Source organism: Sinocyclocheilus grahami, unplaced genomic scaffold (assembly GCF_001515645.1).
Source record: "Sinocyclocheilus grahami isolate Dianchi unplaced genomic scaffold, SAMN03320097.WGS_v1.1 scaffold347.1, whole genome shotgun sequence".
Taxonomy (NCBI): domain Eukaryota; kingdom Metazoa; phylum Chordata; class Actinopteri; order Cypriniformes; family Cyprinidae; genus Sinocyclocheilus; species Sinocyclocheilus grahami.
In genome coordinates this window covers 619,813-644,691 of record NW_015505526.1, presented here as the reverse complement: position 1 = coordinate 644,691, position 24,879 = coordinate 619,813, and the positions used below count along the sequence as shown (strand labels likewise).

Sequence of the window (24,879 nt, the reverse complement as noted above, 5' to 3'; positions counted from 1 at the left end):
TAACATGTAAAACAAAAATAATAATACATTTATTCAGCAAGGATGCATTAAATTGGTCAAAAGAGACATTTATAATGCTTCAAAAGATTTCTATTTCAAATAAATGCTGTTCTTTTGATCTTTCTATTCATCAAATAATCCTGAAAATATGTGTATCCCTGTATCCCAGCAGCACAACTGTTTTCAACATTGATAATAATCGGAAATGTTTCCTGAGCAGCAAATTAACATATTAGAATCATTTCGGAAGGATCATGTGACACTAAAGACTGAAAATTCAGCTTGCATAACAGGAATAAATGACATTTTAAAATATATTCAAAGAGAAAAGTTATTTTAAATGTTAGTAATATTTCACAGCATTACTGTTTTTACAGTATTTTTAATCAAATAAATGCAGTCTTACCGATCACAAACCTTTGAACAGTAGATTATTACAAAGCTGTTTTTTTTTTTTGGAGATATCACCCCTTTTCTTCAAATAACTGCAGTTACGTTACATGGTATGTATGTAATACTGTGGTTTGTTATTGCGGAAAAATGTTCTGTTAGATTACAATAATGATGGTCATTTTTAATCAGTTCTTTAAGATGACAGTTTGTCAGCATACTTGTGTACAGACATGACTGTGAAAGTAGTGTGGTATTAGAGAGTCACTGGAGGACTGTAGGATTAAACTGAGAGCTTTGTTGGCTTTTGTTGCATGCTGCTGCTTGCCCACTATCCAAAAGCATTCAAAGCCACGGTTCTCCCACACACTTCCTTAATTATTTTACCATATGAAAGTACTGATAAAATACTGGATCAAGTAAATGCATTCACTTTGACCTGCCAGCGCTGATGTCTGCAGAAAAAAGCAGATCCTCCTCTTTGCTCTGGCTGATTTTGTCAAATTTTTTTTTACAGATATATTCATCCTGATGGCCTGCCTTCCACATACACCATCATTCTGATGTTCCGGCTGTTGCCAGACTCACCGACCGAGGCCTTCGATATTTGGCAGGTGTCAGACAAGAATTACAAACCTGAGACCGGTGTCACCATCGACCGTAAGTGGGCTAAATATAAATATAATAAAGTCTTCTGTTTTCTCAATAATCACACTTCTCATCAGATTCTCATAAAGCCAAATTATCTGAGTTTATTCAGGATTAGGATTTTGATGTGCTGGCTTGGTCGGACGAATAATTTAGATTTGCTTTTGCTTTGTCAACATTTGAACTGGCCTCGTCACAAAAAAAATAATAAAATCAGTTTTCAGGTTTTTCATCATCAAAAATAACTCCTACAACAACTCACACACACTTTTGCTGGAATAAAAAAGATCAGTGATTTGTTTATTAACTTCAATCAGTTCCAGTGGATGCTTCCAAGGCACATCATAAATCTTTTGCCATTAAAACACTTTGTGTCAGCCAGCTAGATAACTATATCTTGGTTGCGAGTTTAAATCAGAAGACTTCATAACAACGGTGATTGCCTCACAGGAAACCACATGTTGAAGTTTGCAAAGCTTACTCCCTATCCTTATTGTTGAGTCCTGCACACTGTCCACATTCATTTCTCTAGACTTTTACTTTGACTTTTACCTAATGAATTTAAGGAGAAACATCTGAGACAAAGTTGATACTTATATAACATATCTGAGATCTCCATTGAGAAAGTGATACAGTTCTCCTCCAGGCTTCTTTCTCTCTGTCCCAGTAATCAGTTTTGCCCCATCCACCACATCCCCTTTAGTCCAACAAATTGTCCTATCATATCTTTCTATTTACTGTAGAGAATTTTGTTTGTTCTCGTTTGTGGTTGTGTTTGTGAAATTTAACTCTTTGTTTCTCTATTTTCTCAGCATCCGCCCAAACGGTGTCGTTTTATAATAAGGATACAACAGGAGAGATCCAACGAGCCACGTTTAAAAATGATCAAGTCAGGAGGATCTTCCATGGAAGCTTCCATAAGGTAAACTGTGCTTTTATACATGCTGATTATGTGGTATTTTATGTTGCATAGTACATCAAACTTTACAGTTGTCTACAGATGATAATCTAGTATGGTTTGTCCTGCAGAAGGTCCTTGTACAATGATTTGTGACGCTCTTTCATAACAGGCTTATGTCACGGCCTTTAGCACAAATGTGCTGGTTGTGATGAAAATGGTGAAGGCTTGGCTGATTTATACGAGTTGGGTTATGCACAAATAATGTTGCATGGCCTTTTTTTTCAAAATTGGAAATTGGTGGCAATTAGCAAATTGGTGGAGACGCGTGCCCACATTCTCCACCTTAAATGGCGCCTATGTCGGCCACATACACAGAGCCAAACTGTGTGAGGTCTCCAGCAAAGTGGGCTCAAAACAAATGTCCATTATGTCTGAATGCAGCAAAACATGCACAGATGTCCACGGATATAGATCAAGGGAGCTGTTTCTTTCAAGAAGACAACGGTCTGCAACTGCAGAGTAGAAATACAGGACAAAGAGAGGTCACTGTCAGCAAGCTCACCCACTGAGAGGGTTTGAATCTGAAACGAGCATGTTTTGATTTGTGCATGAAGACTTGGTGAGATTTTCGTCAAAAGGAAGAAATGGTCTTTGCTTATTTTAAAATTGAGCTTTGATGTGGCGAGCTGCAAAACTTTCACAGTGCTCAAGCATTTGTTAATAATAACAGAGGTGTAGAAATACAAGACACGTTCGGTGTGTTGCAACATCATGTTGTGGTGCCTTCAGTTGTGCCATTTCTATTATTGATGCACAGCTACTTCAGCCACTTGTTTCAAGTTCTGTTTAAACATCAAAGTTCTGTGCATTGTTTTTTAAATTCGATCACTGAATGTGTTCCGCATCACACAACTAATTTGCATATAGTTTGAACTTGGTTACATCACTGCACTGCTTCTTCAGTCACTTGATTTTAAAAATGGAATTATTTTCATTTGCAAATTAACTGCTATGATTATTATTTGTAATATATTTAAAATATCAAAGTTGCATACATAATTTTTTATAATTCTTTCAATTCGTTCATTGTTTGCATCACATTACAGCTCATTTACACATAGTTTGAACTTGATTACATTGCATTGCCAGCACTAACCTGTGCATGCCATTTATTACATTAACTGTGATGTAGTTGATTAATTAAGATGCAAGCGTGTCTCAGAAGACCAGAAATCACCTTCACGAGAATCTATAAGCATATTTGGTAAGGCCAGGAAAAAAAGTGTTTCCCTGGCAGGCAAACTGGAAAATATTGAATCACTTCTCAATAAACATTTACATCAGAGCACCAGCAGATGCCAAACGCGGAGCAGGTGACATGCTTTGAGCTGATTTATTCATTCATCCTTATCTTTAGTCAGTGTCTCTGTCTGGCCTGGATCCTGATGGTCCTTCAGGTTGCCTGTCAAAGTTGACCACAGGGGAAATTCTTGTGGTTTGAATGAGAAGTGTGCTGGCTTGTTTGTTATGGTTTTGGCCTGTGTGAACATCCCTGCTGCTTTCCGTAAGTCTATAGCCTCGGGTGACACATCGCCAGTCACTTAAAAGTAAGACTGGATGGTATGACAAGATTCTGCATTGCATGTTATACCATGGTAGATACCCTATGATTGAGCAGGACTGTTTTGCAATATTTGCATGTGAGAGTGACAAAGAATAATGTGAAAATACAGAGCAGGACTTGTCCAAAACAACTCAAGACAGAATTTATTAGGTGTTTAGTAGCAAAGCAGAGTTTATGCTAGTATGCCAAGAAATATCAAAACTTGGTGCATAAGTATAGAAATCAGTTGAGGTCTGTTTATATCAGCTGTTTTTATAATATTTAGTTTTACCATTGTAAGTCTTTGGTTTTTAACTCAAATGTTATATAAAGTGAATTTGTTTTTGCTCTGATGCCAGACTTATTTATCATTCATTTGTTATGAATGGATTTTTTTGGTTCAAATTCAAACTTGAAGAATTTTTTTTCATTTGTAAAGTGTTTAATTTATAAGATTGGCCAAAGCAGGCATTACTGCATGATTATTTAGAATATAAACTATTTTTTTTCCCATTGAGTTTCTTTGCAAGAGAGCATAGAGGGTGCAAAATCTGCCCTGCTGCATCATATGACAGTTTCTAATGAATGCAAATAGAGTGGCATAAGCATTCATCTCTGAGCTTGATGAATTGTTCATGCTTCAGATCTTTCCTGCTTGGAAGGAAATAATGTCTGAATTTCAGAAATGAAGTGTGTTTTTAAGAGCTGCATGGTTCTGGCTTGTCATTTACTCATGCAGATGGCTTTTTGGTCTAGATCAGCGGTGGCGAACTCCGGTCCTGGAGAGCCGCAGTCCTGCAGAGTACAGCTCCAACCCTAATTAAAACTCACCTGCCTGTAGCTTCCTAATAACCCTTCAGACCTTGATTAGCTTGTTCAGGTGTGTTTGATTAGGGTTGAAGCAAAACTCTGCAGGGCTGCGGCTCTCCAGGACTGACGTTCGCCACCCCTGGTCTAGATAAACAAACATGATTTAGATTGTCTAGCTTCAACAAAGGATTGTGACTTTTTTTTATTTTGCTGGCTCTGTATGTGGTGCAAGTAATGGGATTTTTAACGGCAAGACTGTTACTCATAAAGGAATATTTCACCCAAAAATGAAATTCTGTCATCATTTACTCAAATCTATGTGACTTTCGTTCTTCCGTGGTCTTTTTTGGACCCCTGGATAACATCATAATTTAAATGTCCTTGTTTTTTTTTCACAGAAGAAAGTAATTTGGAGATTTATAACAGCATGTGGGTGAGTCAACGATGACAGAATGTTCATTTCTAAAAATCTTTTAACACCAAGCTCTAAATGATCACGAGCGTGTAGAAAGCTCTCAAGCAGCCTAGAGAAAGCAAGCCTGGGCAGCAGAGACGTATCATTCTTCAGATATCCTCAGTGGATATGGCTAAAATGGAGGACAGCTCTGTTTTGAAAGATCTGTCCAAACGTGTGGCAGATTCAGTTGAAATGGAGAAGTCGTCTGTTTAAAAGATCCTGCTTCCCTCTGAACGGCCACAGGTGGCCATTAAAGAGGACGTTTGAGGACAGCTGCCAGTGATCAGATCAAAATGAACAAAATCAAATGACCATAATCAGTTCCAACAAAACTTTAAATAGAAAAGCAGTGCGTCAGATTACAAACAGCAGGGACTGTGCAAAATATTGAGTACAGAAAGCCACACTAATAACTTTTCTTGTTGTTTGGCAGTATGTATATTGTGCACAGTATGTGAAAATATGTAGAATATCCATATGTGGAAAATATGCATATGTGGAATATCCAGATGGTATATAGTATGGTACAGTGTTTTTCAAAACTGGGGTCTGGGAACCTTCACAGGGCCACAAAAGAACTATGAAATCTGATTTTACAAAGTATTAGTGGAAAAGTTTTACTATTTCATTCTGCTATCTAAAGACTGTACAGAAATTGTGAGATTAATCACTTTATTCTTTATTCTATAGATAGCACTAGTGTTTAACAATAAGAAAAAAAATCTACATATATGTTTGGAGAAAACATTAAAAATAAATATTTTTAGATAATATGTTAGTTATATTTAAAAAATTTCGGCCACTAGATTTCAAAACGTTTAATTCATTTTACAAACAATTATTGTGAGATTAATTCTGATTACTTTATTCTATTAAGAGCATTTGTTTTTCGACAATAAGTGAAAAATCAGCATAAAGCCCCATTCACACCAAGAACGATAACTATAAAGATAAAGATATTAGCGTCCACACCAGCGGACGATATTGTCTGTTTATTCTAAGTGCACGTTCGTCCGCCACTTTAAATTCTCGAGCTTGTTATAGCTGGATGGATTCTCATTGGGTGTCAATGTTTGCATCGTTCATCAGCTGGAGAAAATTGTTCTGAAAGTGATTCCAACTATATCGTTTCTCTGTGCCTTTATCGTTATAGATGTGGTGTAGACTCTGCTATCCTTTAATACTGAGAACGATTTTTAGAACTATATCTTTATCGTTATCTTTATAGATATCATCCTTGGTGTGAACGGGCCTTAACATTTTGTGAAAAAATAATACTTTTATTTACTTTTAATAATACTTTTAATTGTTGAAAAAAATAATTATAAACATATATATATATATATATATAAAAAAAAAATCATCATTTTGTTGTCTCAAATATCACAGTTGTTTTTAACGTATTTTTCTTAATATGTAGATACTTTTTATGTTTAAAAAAGAGAGTCCTTCATCATATTAGGTGGTCCTTGACATCAAAAACTTTGAAAACCCTAGTATTAAATGTTAATCACTGCATAATGTGTTCTGTTTCCTTTACCAACTTTTTTTTTTGTAAAGTAGTTTTATTTCTGTGCATTATGCAGTAAGCTGTATTATTCCATATGGAATATAATAATTGAGAACAGAAGAACCCAGGGACCTCCAGGCTAAACAGAAAACAATCATGTGCCACAGGAACAGCTTTAGATAATACATACCACATTTGTGTAGACGTCTAGTGATGTCAAGTTTGGTTTGATATTGACAAGGTTTGATAGGCAGTTTGTGACGAGACTCGAAAGAAAACTGGTTTAAGTGCTCACAGAAAGATGGTGGTCTGGCTCTGTAACAATCACTTCATCGTTCTAATGAATATCATGTCTTTTTCGCTTTGTTTAGCCCAATAGTGAGGTAAACTTCAGTGTATCTCAGGCCTGCAGCATGTTTACTGATACTGACCAATCCTCTGCGGTCAGATCAGAATCGCATCCCCTCTATTTGCTGACCGCTAATTTCCAATCCATTCCTGATCCATAGCATCAGTCCTGCTTTGAGCTCCTCCATTAGCTTGCGGTGGAGAAATGTGATTGCATCGCAGCATTCAGCTGGTGTTTAAGACTTGGCAGCCCGACGGTCCATGGCATATGGAGAAACAACTTCATCATGCACTGTAGTGAACAGGGAATATCAGTGTACATTGATTTGGCGGATCGGAGCGCTGAAACAACTCTGAGGGGGCAATTCAGTAAGAAATACAGCACCAACCTGCAATTACAGGACCAAACACATGACATCCAGCCTGAGCAACACAATTAACATGACTGACGAATCAGATGATCCTAGGCCAAGTAGTTCAAAGTTCATGAGGACTTAAATCCATTTTGTATAACCTCGTTTGGTACCTTGTTTGGTTCCTCAGAATTGAGGAAGATTAAGAAGAGTAAAAGTACACTCAGAAGTTTGGAAAGAAGTCTCTTCTGCTCAGCAAGGCTGCATTTAATTGATCAAAAATACAGTAAAAACAGTACTATTGTGAAATATTATTTCAACTTAAAAGAACTGTTTTCCATTTAAATATCTTTAAAAATTTAATTTATTTTTGTGATGCAAAGCTGAATTTTCAGCAACCTTACTCCAGTCTTCAGTGGCACATGATCCTCCAGAAATCATTCTAATATGCTGATTTGCTGCTCAAGAAATATTTATTATTATTATTATTATTATTATTATTATTATCAAAGTTGGAAACAGTTTTTGTGGAAACCATGATTATTTTTTAAGGACTCTTTAAATAGAAAGTTCAAATGAACAGCATTTATTTGAAATAGAAATCCTTTGTAAGTTTGTAGTGTATGATTTGAGAAAATTATGCTATTTTGAGCCTCATTCGCATATATTGGAGGCATTTTTGCTCTGAAAAGTATGTAAATTACTTAATGTATACCAGTTTACCAGTTTAGTATACATCCACACTGAAGAGGTTCAACTATTTAGTGAATTTAATTATTTAAAACACAAAAAACAAAAAAAACCTTGCTATGTGCACTGTGCTAGACTAACTGAGACTTGTCACAGCACTTGTATATTGTTGCTCTCTTGTTGGTCTGATTGCTTCTACTAAAAGCGTCTGCTAAATGACTAAATGTAAATGTAATTTGCCCTCGATCTGCAGAGGAAGTGGCCGATTCAGCTCAGATGCAAACTCGGCTGGATGGTTTGACAGTTCCACTGTCATATGCGTTTATGTATTTGTTTACACTCCTGTTAGCTGCTGTTAATTTTTCCTAAATTCTCTATAAAAATATTTTACAATGGACTCGCTGTTATCATCGCCTTGAGCGTATCAGGATGAATTTGGTGTTGAAGGAACTTGTTGGTTTTTATATGCACCTCTGGCCAGAACACTCCCTTTGAACAGAGAGACTGCCAGAAATCCCTAATTAAGGCCTAAAGCTCTTCGAGTTTAAAACAACAATAGAAAACTGCCAACTGAGACTTATTTAATGACTTTGCTGAAGATGAACGCAAGTTCTTCCTTTAAGATGACCCATGAGTCTGTTATAAGCTTGAACATCTAACAGTCTTCTTTTATTCCAGCTCCACATCCTGGTATCTCCCAAGGGCGTCAAACTGAACATGGACTGCCAGGAAGTGGCTGAGAAGGAGATTAAACCAGCCGGAAACACATCAATGGATGGATTTCAAGTTCTTGGAAAGATGTCCAAATCAATCGGATCTAAAGGAGAATCGGCAACAGTGAGCTCAAACGCGAAAACACTGAACAGTTTACGCTCTTAGAACTAAAGGTTCCAAAAGTGGGTTTTCACAGCGAAAGCCATAGAAGAACCATTTTTGATTCTCCAAAGAACCTTTCGGTGAACAGTTCTTAAAAGAACAATTTTTTTCCTTTGTTTGAAAAACATTTTGATAATCTAAATTAATTTTTCCTTTTTTGCAATGGAAAGATTCAATGGATGTTAACGGGTCTTCATGGAACCATCAATGCCAATAAGGAGCCTTTATTTTTAAGAGTACCTTGGTACAAAAACAAACTTTTGTTATTACACATTGACCTTGAGCTCACCGCTTTCGCTCTTTCCACCCTGGATCCTTTTAATGGGCATCTGAGCCTCATATTTGAAAATGCAAGCTTTTATCAAAGACACGTGTAACATCCGTTTTCTCTTTGGTTTCGGCAGTTTCAGCTCCAGATGTTTGACATTGTGTGCAGTCTCGGCTGGACCAGCAGGGACAGATGTTGTGACCTTCCTTCAATGGTAAGAGAAGACTTTAAGAAAGCCTCTAGAGATCAGTTGCCGGTCGCACCAGCTGTGCGTAAGCTACAACTTAGCCTAGTTTTGACGTAAAGGCACAAGTTGCAGCTTGCGCGCTACTAAATATGTTAGCATTGCACCAATAAACTTTTGAAGTTGAAACAACTCTATGTACAGTTTAAACTAAATATTTACGAAAGTCTCCGACCAAGAGTAATGTTTGTAATAAAATAGCAGTTTGACTGAATTGCATCAATAGGCTCTTGTTTTACATGCCGGACTTCAGTCCTTTTGACATATATGATAATGCTGACATTTTCACTCATTTACATTTTAAAAGACAGAACATTATGTGAATAAAACAGCTTTTCAACACAAACCTGATCTAAACAGTGTGCCTCTATGTGCAACGATCAGTGTTGTGCATGTCAAATAAAATCAGAATAAATAATTGTCATTTCTTATGCTATGAATCAATATTTATTTTTCAATCCTTATTAGTTTCAGATACAATTTTTGACTGTTATTTGAACATAAATTATGTTCTTTATTCTGTGTGTGCATTTCAATGGAAGAAATCGATTCGATTGAATCACTGAGAGTAATTGTCATATTACACGACTTCGCATTATATTACGGTGAGCTTTCGACCTACTAGCTACGTTCAGCATTATGACGTCAAATGGTGCAACCTAGCTAGTAAAATTGGTTTGGAAAAAGTAATTCTACACAAAAATGGCTAGTAAATTTCATGAATAATTAATTATAATTTTGTAGTAGAAAGAATGAAATCAGATTTTCTAGTAAAACATACTCCAGTAATCTTTGAAAAATAGCTGTGGATTTCCCAAACTTAATTTTTGATTATTAATATGCATTGCTAAGACCTTAATTTGGACAGCTTTAAAGGCGATTTTCTCAATATTTTGTTTTTGTTTTGTACCCTCAGATTTTCAAATAGTTGTATCTCGGCCAAATATTGCCCTATCATAACAAACCATACATCAATGGAAAGCTTATTTATTCAGCTTTCAGATTATGTATAAATCTCAATTTTGAAAAATTGACCCTTATGACTGGTTTTGTGGTCCAGGGTCACATTTAATTAAGAACTTATGAACAGCTGGTGCAAACCTAGCCAGGGTTACACAAAGGTGAAGAACACAAATGCTGGGTTAAATTTCAGGTACGGATGACCCATGAACCACACTGTTTACATCCGACCCCGTGCCTTTGATCATTGTGGCTTTTAGCAAGGCTCTTAACCCCAGACTGCTCCAGAGGGGTTGCTGTACAGTCACTTTGGATTGAAAACAAATGAGAAGTCAATCGACTCTCACGCACACCTCCTACATCTTTTTGAGCTTCATCCACCCACGCGGATCTGTCATACTATTCCATATGTCCCCGTTGACCACATTCAAACATTACATTTAATATGTGCTCACTATTGTAAGAGCATTTCCTTTCTTTGATCTCTCGTTGTGCGCTCTTCCATTTTATTTGGTTTGTCAACAGCACACAGCTTTTAAAAGAGATGTTTGACTGTCATTCGTTTGCGGTTCTTAGTTGTGAAGTGTGAAATTGTTGAACTCAAGTGCCTTCACACAATCACTATGTGTGCCTATTAATGTAAACCATGAGAGCAGCTGTGTCCAAACTCTTCCATAAGCAAAATATTATTCTGCTTATGGTACTTCTGACAGTCAAAACACAAGAGGTTTTAATCAGCCGTGTTGTAGCAATGTGGCCTGTCCTCACACCCAAAGTCAAAGGATACAGAAACAATGACAAAGATTTATGTGGAAGAAATTACAGTTTTCCAAAACTTTGCCATAGTTGACATCACATCCAAGATCTGCACTGGCGGTGCCATCAGTTTTATTTTTTATCCAAGGTGATATGCAGTACACTTATTATAGTTATTGTTACGGCTGTTAAGTCTCGCTTAAAGCTACAGTGACATTTGACCTTATGACAGATAAATTACTACTATTAGCACAAATCTCTTTTTTGCTGAATTCCCAAAATGATGGCAAAAATGTATTGTTATAGTACATGTAATTTGGAAACTACAGTAGGTATCCAGAGAGGCTAGTAGTGAGTTTCATTTGTTTAACCAAAACCAGCCAGTAATCTCGAAAAATGCAAGCATTGGATCACTTGCAAATTTTGAATGATCGGCCAGAAGCAAGACACCTCTGTATTTGCACAAAAGAAAAGACAGGAAGAATACAGTGTGGTGTATGTTTTTCTCCCACCATGATTTGTTTCCTCAAATAATAAATACAATGGCTACATACATACAACCAAAGCTAATTAAAAAAACAAACAAACACCTTATTTACCTTTTTGCACACATTTTATCTTTGGGTTAATGATGTTGACTTCTTGATTTCTTCTTTATCATCTTCTGCCATTATATTTAGCGTTTCAACATAACCTGAAAAGCTTAATTTTTGCATGATGATAAACTGCATTTTAATTTAACCAATTTATTCAGAAATCATCAGGTACATAAGCGCACAAGCAACATATTTTTATTAGATGGGCTCAGATAGAGTAATGTCTGTAGTAAGCTTGAACCTACAACCTTTTAGTTATCAGCTCGGTCAAGTCAATAACCAGTTTTTAATTTACTGTACCTATACAGTGCCTTTCAGAACGTCTAAATAACTAAGTGTCCATGAGCTAAACATTCACACAATCCACATATATCAGGAAATAGTTTTTAGATGGTTGATGGTCACTGATGTTGTTGCTTATTCTGCCATTTGTTCTTATATTTTTCGTTTTTCTCTGTCATTCAGAGAGATGAATCCAAATGTCCATCTCTTCCCAATGCCTGCACATGCACCTCAGACAGTAAGGGGCCCCAGGGGCCTCAAGGGCTAGTGGTAAGTCAACTGAAGTGTGCTAATAAAGATTGACAGAAAAAGGTTTAAAATTTATAGGAACAGATTTTTTTTATTTAGTTCAAAATATTATTAATATAGTTTGGTTTGAAGTGTTTCATCCTGCGAAAAGGCAAGACACTACAGGTGAACAGGGTAAAGATTTTAGCTAATAGATATCACATACTTGTCCAGTTGATTAGTCACAGTAAATTAAGACAATAGTTATATATTACAAGTTTTCTGAAATGTTATGTTTAAATATGCAAATGAGAGATTGTCTTTTTAAAATGCACAGATTAACATACATTTCCAGAACATAAATAATCTGAACATTGGATACATCCAGGTTCAAAATTATTGTTTCATTTGTTGACATAGTATAGTAAAATGTTATTACAGAGAGGATTTTCGATATCTATTTTATCGCTCATTAATAAACAAAAATACTATTACAGCCAGACAAAAAGTTTTTAGGAATAAAATGCTAAATATATATCAAGCAAATTATATACGAGCAAACTCTTCCGTAAAAACCTCCAGAATTTAGTCAGGAATAAAACTGTAACGTTGAATGTATGTAAGTGCTGTGGAAGTGGAGATTTCTGATTCATTTTAAGAAAACAGCTTTTAAAGATACATATTGTACTTGAAATCTACAGATGCAAATAGATAAACTGTGTTTTCTTTCCCTTAGTGTGAAAGAAGTCAAGTTATGGAAGCAAAGTAGCCTAAAATCTTGACCAGTGCATGAAAAACAATATTTTTTATCTGTTGTGTCTTGCCTTAAAAGGTTAATTCAGGTTTAGTCAAAATTTTAATTCATATAACGTTATGTTCTTATTGATTGGACTGATATCAGGACTGTTTTCTCTGTAATTTCTCCACACATTTTCTTCCTTTCCCAGGGTGCACCTGGAAGTAAAGGACCACGAGGGGAAAGAGGAGAACCCGGTCAAGTCGTGAGTAATCTGCTTATCCTTCTCTGTTAATTCAGAATGGTCTTAACCTGTACATTACCGATAATTCATCAAGTTTATCTATAGGATTGAATGTTGTCATCTTCATACATTGACTCTGTTTATTCCTGCAGGGTCCGATGGGCTCACGTGGAGAGATGGGTATGCCCGGTCCGATGGGCCCTCCAGGACCACAGGGCCCTAGTGGGCTCTCCATCCCTGGCGAGGCTGTAAGTCCATCTCAATTTTCATCATATATTCATTGTCTCCTCACACATTCAGAAGTCAGTAGCCTGGATTCAGCATTCCTGCGTGTCTGGGGGCTTTACACTCATCAGAGTACTTTAAATCGCCTGATCCTGCTGCTAGCACACAAATCTCACTGGATTTATTCCCCTCTCCATTTCAGCTGCTGCGTTTTAGTGCTGTTTGCAAGCATCACTATTACTATCGCTCATACATTGGGTTAAGGGTTTGAAACAAGCCAATAAGTCTAAGTATTAAACATCAGCGTGTAACTCGCTCTGATTCCTCAAATCATGTGGCTTAAGGAGAGGACTGCATGATACATACAGACATACATACTGTATATGCTGTATAAAATTGATAATGCAATATTGAATTGAACTGCAAAAATAAAATCTTGATGGTTTAACATTTGAAAAGGAAGAAATTAAAACGTAAGATATTATACGTTAATTACTTCTGTATATTTTTATTGAATACTACTGTAAATTAAATATTTTAAGTACAGTAATATTATTGCTTGTTTATTATTTTAATTGAATAATATTTACTATAAAATCATTATTTTATAGTCATTGAGTGGATCACAAACAATTGGAACTGAAAGGATAGTTCCCTTTCAGTCGGTCACTCCCGACGTCACGTCGGATGACCGATGAAATTGGGATCTCGCTTAGAGGGACCAATCTACTTCGAGTGTAAACTAAACGAGCCAATGCACATTGGCATGCGATTATTGCATCCAGCTGCTGCTGATCACAGCGTGAGTATAAGTAGGCAGCAGACGCACTGCATATTCAGCTTTTCGCTTCGGAGCCGAGCGATCACATCGTTCTGCTCCTGACTACTCTACTGAGAGAAGAAGATTGAACGAGTTCAGCGTGCTCTTGGAGAGCTCTTCGTGTTGGCGGTACGGCGCGTCAGCATGGTGGTTTCCAGTGTTGAGTGTGTTGCACTGACCTCTCGGTCGGTGGTACCCAAATTCTCGACAAAGAGCAATTCCTCTATTTTGTGGACGGGGTTGTGGACGATCTAGTGCGTATCACACTCACCCTCCTCTCTCGCCAGTGAGCAGCAGTGGGCGGATCGGGAGGACGAACCAACGGACTACCCACGCACCCTCTGCTCGAACGCAGGTCAGTGTTACACACACCAGACCCCGCCTCGGACCGGCTACGAGATGCCCGGGCCGGGTCCCTGCGTTTTTCCGCGCTGCCCCACTGCGGGTACGCCTGTAGTTCCGTTGATGCCACTAGCGCGGGGTCTGGGAGCCTGGCTTGAGCTACCCAGCCCGTCTCGATGGCTCCTTCGAACCGTCAGGCTCGGCTATGCGATTCAGTCGCCCGGCGTCTCCCCCCACCCCCAATTTCAGTGGCATCCGCTTCACAACAGTGAAGGCGGCCAATGGTCCTGTCTTGCGGGCGGAGGTCGCAGTCCTTCTGGCGAAGGATGCAATAGAGCCGGTCCCTCCAGCAGATATGAAGACAGGGTTTTACAGCTCCTACTTCATTGTACCCAAGAAAGGCGGTGGGTTACGACCAATCTTGGACCTGCGTGTCTTGAACCGGGCCCTTCACCGGTTACCGTTCAAGATGTTGACGCAGGAACGCATCTTCGGGTGCATCCATCCCCGAGATTGGTTTGCAGCGGTCGACCTGAAGGACGCATACTTCATGTGTCGACCCTTCCGCACCACAGACCATTGCTGTGGTTCGCGTCCAAAGGACGAGCATATCAGTACGAGGTCCTGCCCTCCGGGCTGTGCCTGTTGCCCCGTAAGTTCACGTAAGTTGCGGAGGTACCCCTTGTTCCCTTGAGAGAACAGAGCATTCGCATTGACTGAAAGGGAACGTCTCGGTTACGTATGGTAACCCTCGTTCCCTGAAGGAGGGAACGGAGACGTCCCGTCCCGTCGCAACAGCTCCTTTACCACCGCTGAGCGGCCGGGTCACCGGCTCGGCTCCTCAGCGAAAACCTGAATATGCGCTGCATCTGCTGCCTACTTATGCTCACGCTGTGATCAGCAGCAGCTGGATGCAATAATCGCATGCCAATGTGCATTGGCTCGTTTAGTTTACACTCGAAGTAGATTGGTCCCTCTAAGCGAGATCCCAATTTCGTCGGTCATCCGACGTGACGTCGGGAGTGACCGACTGAAAGGGAACGAGGGTTACCATACCTAACCGAGACGTTTGCGCTTTATCGCTATCACAATATATATCACAGAAAAACAAAATATCGCAATGTCAGTTTTTTCCAGTATTGCGTAGCCCCAGTGCTGATGTTTTACTAAGTGATCAGACTTAAGGTACAGTCAAATTTACCTGTGTACGGCGGGCGAAATGCAGTCATCTCACTAGGAATCCACATGATTGTGGTTTTAACATGTGACATCTCACCGTGTGGATTTAACAATTTAAAGCTGCTTCATTTGGAAGGGACCTCTGAAAAAGAAGTGCTTCATGCAATGACAGTTTTGCTAATGTGACTGCAGTGCAAATCCCACAGACTAAAGGAGAGATTAAAGGCCCAATCAAGAACAATCATTCTGACAAAAACTATAACAATATAAGCTATATTAGCATCTATACCAACTAACGATAACATTCTGTTTATTATAAGCACATGCTGCAGTTTTGTTGTCTGCGATTATAAATACTTGTGTGTTAAATGAATTCTGATTGGCTGCTTATCTGGAAAAAGCATTCTAAAAGTAATTCTAACGATATCGTTCCTATGTGTCGTTATCCTTATAGTTGTGGTGTGGACTTTTCTATAGACCTTAATCAGGTTAGACGCCATATTGAATGTAACACAGGTGAAAATGAGAGTGTGAGGAATAGACCTACAGTCTTCACGATAGCACACACTGTGTAAACATCCTAGATGACGTAATTTCCACAACTCACAATTGTTTAATGGAGTTTTTGTCTACTGAAAGTTTTTTCGGACTGACGTTTTGTCAGCTGAACAATTGATACGGTGTTAAACAACAGTACAATCCATTGAACACGTTGTACTTCAATCCTTCGCAGCCTCGTTTTCATTCCTGTCAAAAATTAAATATGGCATCACCCTGACCAAGGTCTGTTCTCATAGAATTGGAGTGCTTTTTAAAACTTTTTTAAAACTCCTGGATTTTTTAAAATGTAGAATTTTTTTTAATCGTTATTGTTATTGTCCTTGGTGTAAACACGCCTTAAAGCCATACCTAAAGTCTTGGATTTAACAATCACCCAGAAAACCCTAGCAACCATATAGCAACACCCTAAAACCATACACAAAACTGCAGTATGATGGCAGTGACTTTTCCACAGCCAAAATCTAGATATCTCGTTTTCCCTCTTGTCTATGTTCTCTGAATTTATATATGTGTTTAATTTTTCTTTGGATCACGCTGAAGCACTTTACCAAAGCTTTGGGCACTCTTTTGACAGGTATGTCTCCTTTTATTTTCTCCACACAGGGTCGTCCAGGTCCAAAGGGGGATCCAGGCGATTCTGGCTTACCTGGACAGAAAGTAAGTGTTGCTCTGGAGAGCTGCCCGATTCTTAGGAGGGAAATGGGAGGATTATTCGCTCTCTGCAGCCTGCGCTACCTCTCTGGATGAGCTCCATGTGGCAAACGTTAGATCATAACTCAGGAGGGGGGATGGCTGGGAGGCAGTGCTGAACAATAGTTGTAGATCACGCCACGAGATAAAATATGGGTTGAGGCTGTAATTACGCAGAGTCCTAATCAGTGCCACTTTGTGGTACCCCATTAAACTCTCCCGTTCTTTTTGTTGGACTGTTTAGAGCATGTGTGGAGCTAGTGAAGAGGATCTTGAGATTGATTTGAAGACAAACAGCAGAAAATTGTTTAATTGGTTTGGATTGTACTATATATTGTAAATGAACTTTATGGCATAATTTACTCACTCTCATGTTCTTCCAAAACTGTGTTTCTTTTATGCAACACAACAGGAGATGTTTTGCAGAATCTTTCATGCTTTGATTTAAAAGAAAAAGACACCATAAAAAGTATCATAAAAGTCCATACAACTTGTGCGCTGTATTCAAATCTGAAGCCAAAGATAACGTATTATATAACCGAATAAATTACTATTCAAATAGAAGTGATAGCTGCAAAGCAAGTGATTTAAGAATTAAATAATGTTTTGTATGAAGTCTATTTTTAGGATCATTAAGATTTTTAATGCAATGTGAATACAAAATATATAATTATATAATTTATATAAAATAATATATGAAATAAAATAAATGTAAAAATAAAATGTATAAATAACATTTTAATTTATTTTTACATTTAATACATTTGTAAAGTATAATTGTGTGCATAAATCTTGTAGCTGTACTATCTTTAGTTACGCTGATTTTAATATTTTTTATTAGAATTTATTATAATTGTGTATATATATTTATAATGTTATATAATAATAATAATACATTCTGGCATCTTTACATGTCTTTCTGAAACTGTATGAGAATTTAATTTTTGGGATTTAAAAAAGACACCATAAAAGTCCACACGAATTATGCTTTGTATTCAGGAGCCAAACAGAAGCCGAATGATAACTTTGTGACTGAATAAATCCCTATTAACATGAGACTTGACAGCTACAGAGGGAGGGTAATATTTTTGGCAAATAAAAACTTCAATTTGAGTCTGTTCTCAAAGACTTATGGACTTTTTTTATAGTGATTAGTGAAACACATTATTTTCCACATACTGTACATTATTGTTTCTCCTCTATGCCCCGCCTTTCTGAAACGCATCGATTTTTACAAAGCTCATCATTCTGAAAAGCGAGGTGTGCTCTGATTGGCCAGCTATCCAGTGCGTTGTGATTGGCCGAATACCTCAAGCGTGTGACGGAAATGTTACACCCCTTACCATACTGTGATGCCGTGTCCCGGAACGATGAGTCAAAACCAATAAAACCCATTATAAACGAGGCATTTGTTGCATCCAGTGGGGACATAATTACTAATTATAATGACTTACACTGTCTTTTTACGCATTGCGTTACATATTGCGCCGCATAAACATAAAACCATGTCTGCATTTGTGATCGGAGAAATGACAAACAACAAGCGCTACTCTACACTGCTCAAATCGTCAGTGGCAAATTCTTTAAATATGAAAACATACTTACAGGCTGTGAGTCAGAACAGAAGGCATTGTAGGCTACTCTCCCAGCTTCAGGAAACTTTGGGCGGCGTTATGCAAATCTTCCCATATCGTGACGTAGACATGTGGGGGCATGTTTAAACGAGGTGTTTTAGGAGGGCGTGGACCAGTCTTAACTTTTATAAAGAATATCTCTTTGGGTTTGAGACTTTAGTCTTTGCAACTTTAGGGATCTTATCTATTCACGAACAGCTTGTAACACACCAAAAAGAAAGGAAAACTTGAAATCACAACATATGACCCCTTTAATAAACAAATAAAGAGGGAGACAAAGAAAGGCAGACATTTTTCTCACTGTTGTGGTTTTGTCAATTCTCCAGGATGGACTGCGATATCCGATCCCTCTTAATGAATAGTGGGCCGAGCCGTGCAGGTGACCATGTTGGAGGAGTTGCTATAACAACATGCATTTAATGACTTGCAGAGAATGCAGCCAGGGTTTATAACAGCCAGTAAAACGGATCTGGAATATATTAAGTACCCTGTAAATCTAATGCCAAGACATCAAAGGAGAAGCAGGATTGACAAAGAGAAAGAAAGAAAAAGAGAAAGAAAGCTAGCAAGAACGAAATGGAAGGATGTCTTGTGTGTTGGTGGGAAATTATTTGTGGAAAGTAGTTTGATTTGTTTGGTCGGAGGCAAGCGACCTGTGCTAATGTGAACCTGGTGTGAGACTCTGGCACTGAGACTGTTAGTTTTAGCTTTTTGCTTTTTCTTCCATTCTTTCTCTAAGGGTCCACCGGGACCAGCTGGTGCCATCGGGCCTATTGGACCTGCTGGAATACGGGTGAGTGAAGACTGTTCAATGTACGACACATTAGGGTAAACATTTTTTATTTTTTTTAGCATATTTCACCCCAAAATCAAATGAAAAAATACTTTATTTAATGTCATTTTAATTATATCATCATATTACAATGATATTATAATATTTTATATAAACCATTAAGATATTTCTCACTTATGTTAAGTGAAATATATATTATTTCAATGCACGTTTTATACATTTGTAAAGTATTTCATCCTTAAATCATGAATAGCTGTAGTGAATTTTTTTATTTTTATAAATATATATTTTTTTACATTTTTTAAAATAATTATAAGTTTATTATTATTTATCATTATATTTTTAGAATAAAATATGTATTATTTCATTATTGTTTTTGAATAAAATATATATTAACAATAGTGATAATAATAATAATGAAAATAATACTAATAATACGAAAACATTATTATTATTATTATTATTATTATACTGTAAAGCACTTCAACTTTGTTGTTGAAAAATTGCTTTTTACATACTGTACATATATAAGTAATGTACAGTAGAGTTGAGAATTCTTATTATTTATATTTTTAACTGAAAAAATAATTTTGTAAATAATTAAGCACATTTTCCTCACATGCTCTCATTACTGTAATACAGTAATAAAAAAATGCATGTAATACAGTAAACGCAAAACATTTTAGTAGTCCTTAAAATAGGCTTCATGTTCTTCATTTTCATTTGGGGCTCAAATACAACACAGATGTTTCTTTGAGAAACTCATTAAGATGCGATTCATCTGAACAAACATGTGTGTTATCAGACTTATGTGGATCTATGCATGTATGTTATCGACACAGGGACCTCCAGGGAAGGAGGGACCCCCAGGACCCATGGGCCCACAAGGACCAATGGTATGTTCTTGTTTTTTTTTTGGGGGGGGGGGGGTTGTTAAATTTGTTTTCTTTTACTCAGATGTGAGACTGTATTGCAGACATCTGTTTTGCTAAAGACCAGAGCTGTTATTCTTTTGTTCAGGGACCCCCAGGAGCCCCTGGAATGCCGGGACCTACTGGAAAGCCTGGAAAGAATGGAGATACAGGTGTTCCGGTATAAAACCTTTTGGTTTTCATAGACATATAACAGCACAATACTGACAACTGACACTAATTCGCTAAATTGGAAAAAAAAAAGAGAGAAAACAACATCCTTTAATATATCTATTGTTTAAGAGCTGAAGTCTCCTGCTGATATTCCTTCTGAGAAAAAGACCCCAGTAATCTCATCTGTGGTTCTTCTAGATCTCTGAAACTGTGCACAGATTTGCCAAGATTTAGTAAAATCAGAAATTTCAGTATGAACTTTAGCATTTCTCATCAAATTCTTCCAAGAGCAAATGATCTGATCTGCTGTTTATATTAATTTTACAGATGAATACGCACTGTATAACAACTAGCGACTCATTTAAATGTTTTTAGTCTATTTTTACTTCTTTTAGAAGAAACATCTGATTCAAAGTTTCTTTTAATAGTTAATTGTTTAGTTTTACAAAACACGAGTGGCACCTTTCTATGAGTTTTACCAAACATATTAAGACTATCTTTGACCTTTTTTTATCCAAAAAGTTAAGAAAGGAAATGCGATCCACGTTGTTTGCAATTCAGTTCAATAAATATTTACTCACTGAAATGCACAGTGTGGTTTTGGGCATAAGTCAGGAGCAAGCAAGTGATTTTAGTTTATGTTTGGAAGCGTCACAGTCTATTTAAAGAGAAATATGATTTCATTCATACAGGGACCGACTGGGGTTAAAGGAGACAAAGGAGACAGAGTGAGTGATGATTTTAATATCTGCTTTCATCATTTCGTAAGAGTTTGAGTGGAGGAGACGTTAACATCTCGTATTCATCCTCCTAGGGAGACATCGCATCCCAGAGCATGATGCGCTCTATTGCCAGACAAGTGTGCGAACAGCTCGTGAACGGTAATGCATTTCAGCCAGTAGACTGTTCTGATGCAAAAAACGACTTACTGTATACGATTCAAATCGAGAAAAGTACATGCAAGGTTTTTTTTCAATTTAAACTAAATATACTGTGAATATACACTATTCAATAAAAAAATACAGTGAAAACAGTGTAATATAGTGAAATATTATTACAATTTAAAATAACTATTTTCTGTGTGAATATATTGTAAAATGTGATTTATTCCTGTGATCAAAGCTGAATTTTCAGCATAATTACTCCAGTCTTCAGTGTCACGATACATCAGAAATCATTCTAATATACTGATTTGCTGCTCAAGAAACATTTCTGATTATTATCAATGTTGAAAATGTTGTGCAGCTTCATACTTTTGTGGAAATTTTTCTTAATTCTTTGATCATTAGAAAGTTCAAAGGAACAGTATTTATTTGAAATAGAATCTTTTGTAACATTATAAATTACTTTACTGTCACTTTTGATCAGTTTACCATGCCCTTGCTCAATACAAATATTGAATTCTTTCTAACCCCAACATTTTAAACAGTAGTGTACTCATGACTAAAAGATGTTATGAGACATGATGTTCAGATGATCCCAAGGGTTACATTTTCATTCAAATCTACTGTTTCATGGTTACATTATACAGGACAAATGGGTCGATTCAACGAAGTGCTGAACCAGATCCCCAGCAACTATCACAGCAACAGCCCAGGGCCCGCTGGCCCCCCGGGACCTTCCGGATCCATGGGACCACGCGGAGAGCCCGGTCGGATAGGCAGAAATGGCCTTCCCGGAAGTCCAGGGTTGCCTGGACGCCAGGGAGATCGAGGTACCTGAAACAACAGCAAACCCAAAACATAAACAGAAAACCGTGCCAAGTACAACCATGTGATTTTAATCAGCCTCAAGAACTGTGGTTATATGTAGTTATATGAACAGTATATGTAGAAATGCTAAGACAAATAATTGAGCTGCCGTGCGGTCTGCTGTCTAAATTAATAGGAAACACTCTCTCATACACTTAAAATTAAAGGTTCTTTATTGGCATTGATGGTTGAAGAACCTTTAACATTCATAGAACCTTTCCATTCCACAAAATGTTCTTAATTGTGGAAAAAAGTTATTTAGATTTTTAAAATGTTCTTCACTCTAAAAAAACTGGTTCTTTTAAGAATTGCTCTTTATGGAACCCTTTAAGGAATCTTGCTGCAAGAGTTTAAGTAAGACGTTCGGCTATGGCACATGTAGCAGTGTGTTGCAGATGCATATATGCAGCTATGTGTGTGTGGATTTATATATCTGTGTTTGTGTGTGTTTTCATTAGGACCAGCCGGAGAAAAGGGAGATAGAGGAAGTCCAGGCATCGGAGAGAAAGGACAGAGAGGATCCACTGGACCACCTGGTATGTTTAATGTGCTGAAACCTAGCTTACTGGAGCTCATCTAGATGAGGAATACAGTTCTGAAAAAACCTGGAAATATCAGGGAAAATTGTGATTTACTGGGCCGTTTTTTTCCTTATGCTATATTTGAACTCACTTCCGTCACTTTCATTTTTAGACACAGAGCTGTTGGATGTGTCGCGTTTTAAGTTACGTAACTCTTAAAAAATGATTGGACATAACTCTTCCAGACTTTTCCCTCAAAGAAACTATGTCAAGTCAAGTTAAATCACATTTATTTATATTGTGCTTTATACAATACAGACTTTTTCAAAGCAGCTTCACAGAAATAAAAAAGCAGTGTTGTAAAATTTCAACACTTATAAAATGATGTCAGTTTCAGCTCTACATAAGATAATAATGCCATTTTTCATGTCGATGTTAAAAAGTTCATCAGTTATGAAACAAATTGAATCCAGCTATAAAGCAGCTCTAAAGAAGACAATAGTGCCATTATTCAGATTAGATAAGTTCAGTGTTGATTCTTTTCTTTTTTTTAAGTAACTGTGTTGCAAAAGTTCCTCTATAATGATAAACGTTATTGAGGAATGAAAGAAAGCTCTGCTGAAGAAGATAGAGTCATTATCCAGTTCAGTTCAGTTCTCATCCAGCATTATCAGTCAAATCGAAAATATTTCTGGAAGTTAATTCGCATTTAAGCCCCTTTTCATAAAAAGAAACCTGTTTGGAAACAGTCATTGCTTATGCAATTCTGTTTGGTGATGCTAATGGTACAGAGATTTATTTACACTGAACATTTACACTGCAGATAAAAACTAAAATATATGTATGATTTCATGCTACAATTAATATAAAAATTGTGCACCAAAAATGATAAAATAAAAGAATGCCAGCATTTCTGAAAGCTAATTATCTTATAAGCCCCCATTTATGTCACATTTAAAGGCAATTTCTGAGGCAATATTTTTCCTGATTTCTGTAGGCCCACCTGGTGAGTCCAGAATCGGCCCTCCTGGTCCAACCGGCCCTCCGGGCAGCCGCGGTCAGTCCGGTCGCAACGGTGTCAGCGGTGTACGTGGTCCACCCGGCCCCCCTGGCTACTGTGACTCCTCTCAGTGTGTCGGTATCCCATATAACGGACAGGGTTACAGAGGTACGTCCCTCATGTTCTAGCTGTGCCCGGTGCATGACAGTAGAAATAACATTAATAGCATGTGTAGTGTAACACAGTGCATGAACTGAGCAGAAGATGATTTAGCTAGTTACAGCTGAATAATGCAGATTATCATGGGTGAATCTTACCAAACTTTTCAAGAACATGCACGAGTCATATTTCACTCCAAAATCAAAAATATCAAAATAAATAAAATGCAGCCATTTTTATGATGGCATTATTTCGACATAAACATAGATTTTTAAATATTTTTGAAAGTATTTTTTGCTCACCAAGGCTGCTTTTGTTTGACTAAAATATTGTGTAATATTTTGAAATATGTTTGCAATTTAAAATAACTGTTCTCTATTGTAATATGTTTTTAAATGTAATTTAATCCTGTGAGGCCATGCTGAATTTCTAGCAGCCATTACTCCAGTCTTCATTGTCACTTCTGATGCGTTTTAATGCATCCATTCTCAATGAAATTATTTCACTGACCCCAAACTTTTGAACTGTACAGCAGCAATACAAAAAAATGCATTCACATTTCTGTAATGCACTAAATATTAAGAATTGTCTGTAAAAGCCATATGCTAACTTTGAGGCCAAAATTGTTATTCAATAAGTCAGTTGTTACAAAGCCATTAAGTCTGTTCTTTTGATTTTGGAAGGAAATATGCTCCGGATTTTCACCCTCTCTAGTATCACAGTATCAGAAGCTAATTTTCAGTTTGTGATTTGTCTGGCAAAGAATTCTAACCCCCTCTTTGACCTGTTCCAGGTTCATAAACTTTCTAAACCACCTGTGCTGCTTACACTTTGAAATCCTGAGAAAATCACATGTTATTGGGCTCTGTGCGGATAACCAACCACGGAGATGATTAAGCGAACACTATTGAAAAAAAGCAAACAAACAAACAGATAAAAGCAACAAACAGAGATTACGATCTGCGGATGGGTACTAACCACAACTCACAGCCACGGGCATCAGTGACGGCAGTCAAAACAACCGAAAACAAGCTGCAGTCGGCTGGAGACGCATGACCAAAACACACAAAAACACAACAAATACTAACCAGGTGGATCTGTAGCCAAAACAACTGTCATTTAGCATGTTAACTCCAAGAGTTTTTGTTTATCTGGACATAAACTAATCATGCCTAGTAGGTGAAGCCCAGTCCACGAAAAAAACAATAGTTTTAACCCT

At 37.2% G+C, this 24,879-nt stretch overlaps 1 protein-coding gene across 1 annotated transcript in view; it reads left to right on the top strand.

The window, feature by feature from the left end:
* Positions 1-24,599, top strand: part of LOC107548430 (collagen alpha-1(XII) chain-like) — a 73,584-nt gene extending 48,985 nt beyond the window's left edge. The window contains exons 62-78 of the mRNA XM_016229097.1: positions 908-1,050; positions 1,851-1,960; positions 8,389-8,547; positions 8,991-9,068; positions 11,876-11,962; positions 12,868-12,921; positions 13,053-13,148; positions 16,631-16,684; positions 19,091-19,144; positions 19,987-20,040; positions 20,165-20,236; positions 20,922-20,957; positions 21,044-21,110; positions 21,761-21,943; positions 22,439-22,516; positions 23,499-23,669; positions 24,454-24,599. Of these exons, the coding sequence (XP_016084583.1) occupies positions 908-1,050; positions 1,851-1,960; positions 8,389-8,547; positions 8,991-9,068; positions 11,876-11,962; positions 12,868-12,921; positions 13,053-13,148; positions 16,631-16,684; positions 19,091-19,144; positions 19,987-20,040; positions 20,165-20,236; positions 20,922-20,957; positions 21,044-21,110; positions 21,761-21,943; positions 22,439-22,516; positions 23,499-23,669; positions 24,454-24,461 (1,504 nt within the window). The 3' untranslated portion in view covers positions 24,462-24,599. The remainder of the gene's footprint in view (positions 1-907; positions 1,051-1,850; positions 1,961-8,388; positions 8,548-8,990; positions 9,069-11,875; positions 11,963-12,867; positions 12,922-13,052; positions 13,149-16,630; positions 16,685-19,090; positions 19,145-19,986; positions 20,041-20,164; positions 20,237-20,921; positions 20,958-21,043; positions 21,111-21,760; positions 21,944-22,438; positions 22,517-23,498; positions 23,670-24,453) is intronic.
* The last annotated feature ends 280 nt before the right edge of the window (positions 24,600-24,879 follow it).